General features: G+C 48.1%; 1 protein-coding gene across 1 annotated transcript; it reads left to right on the top strand.

Moving 5' to 3' along the window:
* Positions 1-3,832: 3,832 nt before the first annotated feature.
* LOC102038979 (interferon lambda-3-like) lies at positions 3,833-4,993 on the top strand. The gene is made up of 5 exons (XM_031063497.1): positions 3,833-3,994; positions 4,262-4,324; positions 4,469-4,618; positions 4,689-4,760; positions 4,850-4,993. Exons 1-5 carry the CDS (start codon positions 3,833-3,835, stop codon positions 4,946-4,948), a joined length of 546 nt encoding a protein of 181 aa, XP_030919357.1. The 3' UTR covers positions 4,949-4,993.
* The last annotated feature ends 6,344 nt before the right edge of the window (positions 4,994-11,337 follow it).

Here is an 11,337-nt window from a genome sequence, read left to right as displayed (position 1 = left end):
CCCTGGGCTTGCAGGCACAGGTCTGGTGATGGCTGATGAGCAGAGCCCACTGCTGCCCCTGTCCTGGCACCACTGGGCCGTGGGCAGGGCTCCCACACCTCACCCGGGGGGTTATTTTTAAACCTGCCTTGTTTGGGGCATGCTTTCTGTTCTGTCTATCTTCTCTACCCAGACTAGTCGGTGTAGCAGGAGTCACTTCCTCCCAGACTGGCCCACTGGTGTCAGGAGCCATCTGGGCTCATCCTTACCCATGCCAGTGCCATGGCCTGTGGTGAGCACCTTTGCCATGCTGGTGCCATGCAGGAACCTGTGAGTCACCACGGAGCGATTGCCTCACCCGCTGCTGACGCCAGCCCCGGCCACAGTCAGGTTTCACTTTTGTTCTCCTACCTGGAAATCCCACACCTGGGATTTCTCACTCCAACCAAGCTTGAGTGGCTCCAGCCTCTCAAGGAAGGGGTTTCATCATCACTATCTGAGCTGCTCTCCTTGAAGAGCACCACTGGCAGCTGGTGATGCTTCAGGTTTTAGTTTTTCTATTTTTCAGATTCTGTGCTGCTCTAGTGTATAATTCTGAGCTTCATATTAGGGGATGGTGAGCTCTCTTCACAGAGCAGGGAGACAAAACAATTCCTTCTCTAGCTGGGGACCAAGGACAAATGATCCAAATCTCAGGCCCAAGAGCATAAACAATGTGGGCTGAAGAGAGAAAAACAAGAAGGATGGGACTTCATGGGCTAAAGCTGTAATTGGACAATTAACTCCAATAGGTAAATAGACCAGAACTTATAAAAGTGAGAGACTCTGTGACCAGTTGTCCATTTTGTCACCATTTTGGGTCCATCTTGGGTGTAGCCCTGGCTGGGCTCTTGTGCTGCCCAAGGTAGATCCATGGAGGCCTTTTAATAAATCCCTGCTTTATTCTTTAACTCTGGCCTCTGCTCTAGGTCAGCCTTCACAAGGCATCACTGGGACTGGAACAATGATTGTGGTGGGTCCCCAGTGCCCTGCAGACTCTGTTGGACACAGTGTGATGTCCCCAGCCCGTGCTGGCTTTGGGGAACTCTCCACTCCAGGGCAGGAGCTGGCCCTGGCATGGTTTGGAGGAGCTGTGGCGAATGCAGCCATGCTTTGCTGGGCTATGGTGGAGCATGACATTGCCGGGCAAGACGCACCAAAGCCCAGGATGGGCTTCATCCCATAAAGAAAAAGCCCTCAGAGCTGCTCAGCCAGGCCCCTGGGGGCTCAGCTGTGGCTGGGGGTGGCACAAATATCTGAGCAGGGAGATCCTCATCCCGCCATGGGTGCCGGGGGCCGCGCTCATGGCCCGGCTTCACCCTGCAGCTTTAGCTTCTCTTTGGTGCCTCTGAATTTCCTTTTGCATGTTTGAAGAGATTAGGTTTCACTTTACTTCTCCAAACAGAAATGACACCTGGGAGAGAAAAGCCACAGCCGTGGGAAACAGGAGCCCAAGCTGTCCCACGAGGATGTGATGCTGCTCTGTGACCCGACGGGTGACCCGAAAGTGTCTCGGCAGAGATCGGCGGTGTGGGACCGTGGTTGGTGGGGGATCACCCCTCTCTCATGGGGGCCAGATTTATTTTACATGTTGGGATTTTCTGCCAAAGTGCCTTCTATTCCAGCTGAGCTGTGCCTGTTGGGATGACAGAAGTGGTCTTATTTGTGCTGGTTTGGACTTGTATTTCACAGCTATACTGATCATGAACTTTGTTGTGTTGAATAAAAATTAATCTCCTGTGGGTGTCTTTAATGGGAGAGTAAGGAAAGACAGAGCCATTGTCCTGTTCACCAAAAGGGCAGACAAGGGACCCCAGCCCACACCAGGGCTCAGGCTTTAATGACTGACCTCCCCTAACCTGCTGCTGTGAGGGAGGCTGGCGTGGGAGCCTGGTCCAGTGGCCACATCCATGACTGGAAAACCTGTGCCCACCACGCTCTGGGGCTTTAGCACCACGTTTTGCTGTCCTGGCTCTTCTCCAAGCTGTGTCTTCATCCAGTTTGGACAAAGTGGAACAAGCCACTGTCTCATCCATGCTGCCCCTTCCCATTCTTCATCTCCATCATGGCTTTCCAGGAAAGATCTGAGCCCTCTGGGATGCTGCTGGAGCAGGGGAAGGGCTCATGAAGGGCTGGATGGACTCTGTGAGTCAACAGCTGGTCCTGCTCGACCTCTTCACTAATTGAACATGAGCCAGGAAAGTGTCCTGGTGGGAAAGAAGGTGAATGGTATCCAGGGCTGCACTGGGAGGAGTGTCTCCAAAAGGCTGAGGAAGGTGATTCCTCCCTTCTCCTCAGCGCTGCTGGGGCCACTCCTGAAGTGCTGGGTGCAGTTTTGGGCTCCTCAGTGGGAGAGAGACATGGCAGGGACTGGAGGAGTCCAATCAAGGTCATGAAGGTGATGCACAGGAACATCTCTGCTACGAGGAAAGGCTCAGAGAGGAGGCTCAGGGGCTCATGGTGGTGTGAGAGCACAGCACAAGCTGAGCCAGGGAAAGTCCATCTGAACAGAAGAAAAACAGGGATTGTGAAGTGTCTGCTCCATCCTTGGCCACTGTGCCAGCAGATCCTGCCACAGCAAGGGTTGGGCTGGATGGCATTGAGAGGTCCCAGCCCACCACCATGAGCACATCCATGCCACTCTGCTCACCCTCAAGTGTACCTTTCCACATGCTTCCACAAGAACTTTTCTCCTTTGCTTGAACTCTTTGAAATCAGCACTTTGGTTCCAAATATGAACATTAAAAATTGGGTCCTCCTGGAGCGTTCTGTGGTCATCGTGCAAGGCCCTGCCAAGTGCATTTATGCCTTTTACTTTCTTACTGCCCCTGCTTCTCAGACCCAGGCATTGCCCTAATTTTTTATATTTAATGCTTGATGAGCTCATGAGACTAAAAGCACAGCAGTGACCACAGGAGGTTCCCTTGATGGAGGGACAGTTTGCTGAGAGGTACCATTCCAGCTGTCAGCAAAGGGATGTCAATACACCCTATCTGTGTCTCCAGGCTGAACAGGGAGGAAACCCCAGCCAGCTCCAGTGGCAGCCCTGCTCATCTTCATCTCCCTCCACAACTGTGTCCCAACTGGAAAACTTCAGGCGGAAGTGCTTCTGCTTTCACCTTTTTCCCTGCTTTGGTGGTGAGCTTTGTCCCTCAGATAACACAGCCATAAAAGCTCACTCCTGCAGCCTGGACAGTGCAGTGCCCACTCCTGGCTGCTGCTTATGGCCCCAACCCACCATGGCCTTTCCCACGGGGAAACTGAGGCCTGAACTCCTGCTGCCACTCAGGAGGCACCAAAACCCTCCTGTCCCCGTGAACCTGTTGTCCCCAGGTGTCTCCCACAGCTTTCAGCTCGGGGTAGGGCTGGGTCATGCTGGTGTCCCCCCACTCAGCAGCCCCAGCCCCAGCATCCCCTGGCATCCTGGGCTGAGGTGGAGCAGGCAGGGTTGGAGGCAGCAGGGCAGGTAACAGGGAGGAGGGGAGATTCCCTGCACCACTTTCATTTTCTTGTTTCCAGCTGCACCAGCCCTGGGTTTTCCTGCAAATATGAAAGCACCAGGCAGGAATAAAAAGCTGGAGATGGAGCAGCAAGGCAGCCACAGTGAGGAAGACAAAGCAGCTCCCCGGGACAGCCAGCAGCTCAGCAGCTCCACATCTGAACAAGCCACCTGGAGCACCTGTCAGGCACCTCTGCATCTGAAATTCAGCGGATCCTGCCCGGAGTCCTCAGGTTCATCCTCTCTGGCATCCTGCACCGCAGCCTCCTCACCCCGCCGTACTCCATCACCGACTGTCAAGCTTTCCTTGCCAAAATGTTGCGCCTCAGCCTCGCCCCACTGCTGGTGCTGGTGCTGGGGGTCAGCCTGGGGGCTGCCTTTCCCCATGACACCCTGGGGAAGGGCTGCAGGCTGTCCCAGTACCAGAGCATTGCACCTGAGCAGCAGCTTGCTGTGGACAGGATGAGACAAGAGTTTGTGAGTACTGCTGGCAACAGGGGGCTGTGGGCTGGCAGGGGGCAAGGCAGAGGGGATGCTGAATTCAAGACCTGAGTGACAAGGTGCATGTTTTCTGCAGCAGTTTGGGGATGAGCAAGATGTTTTCCAAGGGTGTTTGGGGACATGAAGGATGCTCGGCCAAATTGCGTCCTGGTTTCAGGGCCCTCAAGGCTGGCCAGGGTTGTCCAACATAGCCAGGAGTCACGATGAGAGTTTTTCAGTCTCTCTCTTGGTTTATGCCTGCAGGTGACCACGCACAAATGCAACACCAAGCTCTTCCACCGGAAATGGAATGCAGTGAACCTGCCGGTAAGAGCGAGGAGATGCTGGAAGAAGGGAGCACAGCTCTCCCGTCCGCCGCTTCCACCTCCGCCCGCACCCCCGGGCGGGTCTGCGAGACCCCATCCTCCAGCCATGTAGCTCCGGGTCCCTAACCAGGACTCTCCCCCACAGATGTCCGACCGAGTGCTGCTGGTGGCGGCCGAGCTGAACCTCACCACTGCCATGCTGGGGCTGCCCGCTGCCCCCAGCTTTGCCGAGCTGTGCCGGGAGCCCCTGCACTTCTTCAGGACCGCCCGGGAGGCCGTGCAGGGCTGTGTGAGTGCCTCCCCCGAGCCCTGCGGGCCGGCTCTGCGCTGTGGGGCCACTGCTGACCCGGCCGCTCTCCTTGCAGGTGGATCCTTCACACCAGCCCTCAGGCAGGCTGCGGCACTGGCTGCACAAGCTGCAGAACGCCATGCGAGCGGTAAGTCAGGCCGGCGGGGTTCTGCAGGCTTTTGGGGCGTCAAAAGCCGCTGCTGCAGAGCTGACCCAGCCCATCTCACCCCGCAGGAGAGCCCCGAGAGCAGGGAGTGCCTCAGGGCCACCACCATCCTGCACGTCCTGCAGGTGCTGGACAACCTGCGCTGCGCCGCCCTCCAGGACAAGTGCTGAAGGGCTGAAGTGCTCAGGTGCTGAAGTGCCCTCGGACCCAGCCTGCAGCACCGCCTCTCAGGGACGCCCCGAGAACCGGGAAAAAACGACTGTGCTCCGCTGTTACTTCCTATTTCACCTATTTAACCTTTCTTCTCACTTATGCGAGCTGAGGAAACCATTTTTTTTCTTTCTTTTTTTTTTTTTTACGGTCTTTTAAATTATTGGCTCGGGATAATGCCCTTTCTGAAAGAATGTGAATATGCGTATTTATAAGGTACTTTTGTTTTGCTTGTTCTTAAAATGTTTTTAAGGAGATCTATTTTTTTACCTGCTATTTATTAAAGAGTATATTCTGCATACTTGCTTGTATAAGTTATTTTCTTATGTGCTATTTAATATGAAAACTGAATTAGTTAGCTACCATAAGCAGATTAGCTGCCACCACGTGTATGCTTTTCTGCAATACCACAGCACAGGTATCGCCCGCACATCCTTGCAGACATTGCCCGAAAGGAACCTCCTGGCGTTTAATCTGAGGGTGGGGAGAGTTGAAAAAGCCTGGATGTTGGGTTTTCTGGAGAGCTTTCACAGATTCTGTCCCTCGGCCGCGCCCCAGGCGCTGCCCTTGGGCTGCCACCTAATGCCAGGAGCAGTGCCCGGGGCAATGAAAACCCATCCGAAAGGAAACGCCCTTGGGCCAGCACCTCCCATGGGCTGGGAGAGCCCCGAGGGCGCGGCTGGAATTCCCCATGGAATGCGGGGTTCGGCTGCGGTGGGGCTCAACTCGTTCTCCCCAAAGCCGGGCTGCGGGAACGCTCTGCTCTGTGACCTCGGGCTCCCAGCAGGCAGATGCCCCCAATAGCTCCTTTGGGACTCCTCCTCCTATCGGAAAGCAGGGAACCCCCGACGACAAGGAGGACTCCATTGATATCAGAAGGGTAATTAATTACTTTATTATACTATATTATTCTATATTATATTACCCTATATATAGCCAACAGTCCCGACACACACACCTGGATTCAGTTGGCCAATGAATCAAAATACTCACACCAGAATCCAATCGCCAATTGCCTTCAGGTAAACAATCTTCCACAATGCATTCCACTTTGGCACAACACAGGCGCAGCAAATGACACAAGAATTGTTTTTTCTTTCTCTGAGATTCCTTGCTTCAATTCCCACAAAACATCCTTGGAAAGTTGTGCCTTGCTTTTCTCTGTGAAGAGAAATACGGCCACAACCTCCTGGCCCTGCTCCTGATTTCACCCCTTGCTTCTGAAGGCTCGTGAGAAATCCCTCTCTGGGATTCCCTACCTACAGGCAGCATCGGGAGGAGGAGGATGTTTCTAGGACGTTTCTGTCCAAAGCTGTTGTGCTGGGTTATCCAAACGATGCGTGGATCTGGAGGGAAAAGCCTAAGGAGGGAAGAAAGGGCTCTAAGCAGCAGTTCTGTGCTGGTTTAACCAGATTTCAGTAAGCTCAGTTCCAGTTTGGTTTTGGGAAGGGGCAGTGGTACCACTGCAGTGAATGTTTAGGATGCAGTGAGTATTTATTTCAGTAGCTGTCTGCCCAATATTCCCATGTCAGGTCTCCAGCTCTGCCTTACCACACCTTCTGAGCTGGGTGCTGCTTTCATGGCTAAGTTTTGGTTCCCTTATTTAGAGTAAGAGCTTAAGTTTATGCACCTGTTTTACAGCTTTAACAGAACTGTGAAAATTTCTCAAGTTTTTGGGCAGTCTAGTTACAATACCCAAGTATTCACTCTCCGTTACTAAATACACTCTTAACAATAATTTTTTACACAGATTCCATCTGGTGGACTTGTGCTTCTATATGATTGATGTTACAAATAACAAATATAGTTATTGACTTTTGCATTTATGTATTAGCTTTTGCAAGTTATTATTGATCACAAAAATCCTGATATAGTACAATTTGTAATTACTGCTTCTGATGTAGCATAATCTGTCAGTTTATGTATAGCTTTTATAAATAGTAGTGTAATATACACTATCTTAGACTGTAGCATAATAGACTGTGAAATGTTAAAATGCTTTTACATGTAACTAGCTCAGAAAATGGTGTAAAATAATTAAGTGATTTCCCACATTAGGGACTATCTTATCTGAAAGACAAGATAACAGAAACAGAAACTGGAGCACCAAGGAAAAGAATTTATTAACCCTCGTTATCAGGGAGTGAAAATACAACAGAATGGAACCACAAGAAGAAATAAAATAAATTAGTTTAATCTACAAGATAGCATGAACACAAGTCAAAGGTTAAAACCAAGCAAAAGAACATCTAAAATCAAAGGAATGTTTGAATATGTATAAACTCTTATGAATATGCATGTACCCCCTGTAATGTAACAGTATATAGAGAACATGCTTTAAGTTTTTATTTATATTTTTTTAATTATTTTGGCAAATTGCCAAGCACCCCAGCACTGGATTTTGTCCCTTAATAAACTTATATAAAAATTTTAAATAGCGAGTTGTGTTTCTCACAATTGACTGTTGCATATTGATCTTACTGACATATTGATTGGAAGGGCTGAAGTGCTCAGGTGCTGAAGTGCCCTCGGACCCAGCCTGCAGCACCGCCTCTCAGGGACGCCCCGAGAACCGGGAAAAAACGACTGTGCTCCGCTGTTACTTCCTATTTCACCTATTTAACCTTTCTTCTCACTTATGCGAGCTGAGGAAACCATTTTTTTTCTTTCTTTTTTTTTTTTTTACGGTCTTTTAAATTATTGGCTCGGGATAATGCCCTTTCTGAAAGAATGTGAATATGCGTATTTATAAGGTACTTTTGTTTTGCTTGTTCTTAAAATGTTTTTAAGGAGATCTATTTTTTTACCTGCTATTTATTAAAGAGTATATTCTGCATACTTGCTTGTATAAGTTATTTTCTTATGTGCTATTTAATATGAAAACTGAATTAGTTAGCTACCATAAGCAGATTAGCTGCCACCACGTGTATGCTTTTCTGCAATACCACAGCACAGGTATCGCCCGCACATCCTTGCAGACATTGCCCGAAAGGAACCTCCTGGCGTTTAATCTGAGGGTGGGGAGAGTTGAAAAAGCCTGGATGTTGGGTTTTCTGGAGAGCTTTCACAGATTCTGTCCCTCGGCCGCGCCCCAGGCGCTGCCCTTGGGCTGCCACCTAATGCCAGGAGCAGTGCCCGGGGCAATGAAAACCCATCCGAAAGGAAACGCCCTTGGGCCAGCACCTCCCAAGGGCGGGGAGAGCCCCGAGGGCGCGGCTGGAATTCCCCATGGAATGCGGGGTTCGGCTGCGGTGGGGCTCAACTCGTTCTCCCCAAAGCCGGGCTGCGGGAACGCTCTGCTCTGTGACCTCGGGCTCCCAGCAGGCAGATGCCCCCAATAGCTCCTTTGGGACTCCTCCTCCTATCGGAAAGCAGGGAACCCCCGACGACAAGGAGGACTCCATTGATATCAGAAGGGTAATTAATTACTTTATTATACTATATTATTCTATATTATATTACCCTATATATAGCCAACAGTCCCGACACACACACCTGGATTCAGTTGGCCAATGAATCAAAATACTCACACCAGAATCCAATCGCCAATTGCCTTCAGGTAAACAATCTTCCACAATGCATTCCACTTTGGCACAACACAGGCGCAGCAAATGACACAAGAATTGTTTTTTCTTTCTCTGAGATTCCTTGCTTCAATTCCCACAAAACATCCTTGGAAAGTTGTGCCTTGCTTTTCTCTGTGAAGAGAAATACGGCCACAACCTCCTGGCCCTGCTCCTGATTTCACCCCTTGCTTCTGAAGGCTCGTGAGAAATCCCTCTCTGGGATTCCCTACCTACAGGCAGCATCGGGAGGAGGAGGATGTTTCTAGGACGTTTCTGTCCAAAGCTGTTGTGCTGGGTTATCCAAACGATGCGTGGATCTGGAGGGAAAAGCCTAAGGAGGGAAGAAAGGGCTCTAAGCAGCAGTTCTGTGCTGGTTTAACCAGATTTCAGTAAGCTCAGTTCCAGTTTGGTTTTGGGAAGGGGCAGTGGTACCACTGCAGTGAATGTTTAGGATGCAGTGAGTATTTATTTCAGTAGCTGTCTGCCCAATATTCCCATGTCAGGTCTCCAGCTCTGCCTTACCACACCTTCTGAGCTGGGTGCTGCTTTCATGGCTAAGTTTTGGTTCCCTTATTTAGAGTAAGAGCTTAAGTTTATGCACCTGTTTTACAGCTTTAACAGAACTGTGAAAATTTCTCAAGTTTTTGGGCAGTCTAGTTACAATACCCAAGTATTCACTCTCCGTTACTAAATACACTCTTAACAATAATTTTTTACACAGATTCCATCTGGTGGACTTGTGCTTCTATATGATTGATGTTACAAATAACAAATATAGTTATTGACTTTTGCATTTATGTATTAGCTTTTGCAAGTTATTATTGATCACAAAAATCCTGATATAGTACAATTTGTAATTACTGCTTCTGATGTAGCATAATCTGTCAGTTTATGTATAGCTTTTATAAATAGTAGTGTAATATACACTATCTTAGACTGTAGCATAATAGACTGTGAAATGTTAAAATGCTTTTACATGTAACTAGCTCAGAAAATGGTGTAAAATAATTAAGTGATTTCCCACATTAGGGACTATCTTATCTGAAAGACAAGATAACAGAAACAGAAACTGGAGCACCAAGGAAAAGAATTTATTAACCCTCGTTATCAGGGAGTGAAAATACAACAGAATGGAACCACAAGAAGAAATAAAATAAATTAGTTTAATCTACAAGATAGCATGAACACAAGTCAAAGGTTAAAACCAAGCAAAAGAACATCTAAAATCAAAGGAATGTTTGAATATGTATAAACTCTTATGAATATGCATGTACCCCCTGTAATGTAACAGTATATAGAGAACATGCTTTAAGTTTTTATTTATATTTTTTTAATTATTTTGGCAAATTGCCAAGCACCCCAGCACTGGATTTTGTCCCTTAATAAACTTATATAAAAATTTTAAATAGCGAGTTGTGTTTCTCACAATTGACTGTTGCATATTGATCTTACTGACATATTGATTGACTATTCCATCAAATTCACTGGTCTTCCACTCATCTGCTGCTGGAATGTAGAAATAGTAGATTAATTTGGGTAGATTAGTAGATTAATTAGATTTAATTAATGGTAGATTTATTAATAGTAGATTTGCCTTAACCAAGGCTGACACTGCAGCCTGGCTAAGCTCTGCTCCTGAAGTCACCCTGACAATCTATGAAAAATGCGTATTTTATGATTGGCTTTTTGCAATTATTCAAATGAATATTATATGTGTTGTGTCAGAAAGTGATGCTGCATTAATTCTCTTAAGTAGTGTGCTAAATATAGTTTTAGGTTATAATAAAATGTTAAATAGAAGCTATGCTGTGTAGGATACTTTTTTTCTAAAAGAAAGGATTTGCACTGAGATAGCAGCCACAGGACACCTGAATCTTTCAGAGAAAGAGAATTTATTGCCCATTATCAGAAGAAACAAACTTCTTCCTGCCTTGCTCAGCCCTGAAGACGCCATTAGGATTCAGAGGAAGAAGTTGACACTGACCAGACAGAATCCTGTGTTTGAATGGAATTTATGCATCATGGATGAGGTGTATGAATATGCAACAGGTTATTGTTTTTAAGGGTTAATCCTCTGTTAACGTGGGTCCTTTTTCGGGCTTGTGCTGCCCAGAAAGAGTACCCGGACTGTCCGTAACTCTTTGTTTCTATCGTCTCATATTGTCCTAATTCAGATTGTCCAAATTATTATTACCCTAATTGCATTACTATTTTTATAACCATTTTATTACTATTAAACTTTTAAAATTTTATAAACAAGTGATTGGCATTTTTCATGCAACCACTGCTTTTTCTCCCTCTTGGCGTGCTCCTATTTGCCGTATACTCAGCATTAGTTTATATCGCAGCTGAATCGCCTCCCTTTCCACAGCAGTGTGAGGGGACAGGAAAATAATGGAATTTATTGGAAATGGATCGCCAGGACAGTGGTGGGATCACCATCCCTGGGGGTGTTTAAGGAATGACTGAACGTGACACTCAGTGCTGCAGTCTGGGTGACACAGTGAAGATTCCCTCAAAGGTGTGATCTCAGACGTCTTTCCTAATCTTAAGAATTCTGTGTTTCCTTTTACAAAAGGTGATAAAATTCGGCCTGGGGACAGCTAATTCCAACGACATCAGCTTCCCTCAGGCACTGGGGGTACCCCTGAGGGAGCGCCCCAATATGGCGGCGCTGCCTGAGGGGCCCCTCAGCAGCAGCCCCAACATGGCGCCGCCCTCCCGGCGGCTAACGGCCTCCCGACCGTCACGCCAAACTCTCGCGAGATCGTGGCGGGGGCGCT

Source organism: Geospiza fortis, unplaced genomic scaffold, assembly GCF_000277835.1.
Source record: "Geospiza fortis unplaced genomic scaffold, GeoFor_1.0 scaffold407, whole genome shotgun sequence".
In the NCBI taxonomy this organism is placed as follows: Eukaryota; Metazoa; Chordata; class Aves; order Passeriformes; family Thraupidae; genus Geospiza; species Geospiza fortis.
The sequence above is the reverse complement of the archived record's forward strand: the minus strand, read 5'-3'. Positions and strand labels throughout refer to the sequence as shown.

Excerpts from the sequence above, each read along its gene's own strand:
- LOC102038979 (XM_031063497.1), top strand. The coding sequence starts at position 3,833 with ATGTTGCGCCTCAGCCTCGCCCCACTGCTGGTGCTGGTGCTGGGGGTC. Across the intron at positions 3,995-4,261 it reads ACAGGATGAGACAAGAGTTT|GTGACCACGCACAAATGCAA; the intron begins GTGAGTACTGCT and ends TTATGCCTGCAG. Across the intron at positions 4,761-4,849 it reads TGCAGAACGCCATGCGAGCG|AGCCCCGAGAGCAGGGAGTG; the intron begins GTAAGTCAGGCC and ends ACCCCGCAGGAG.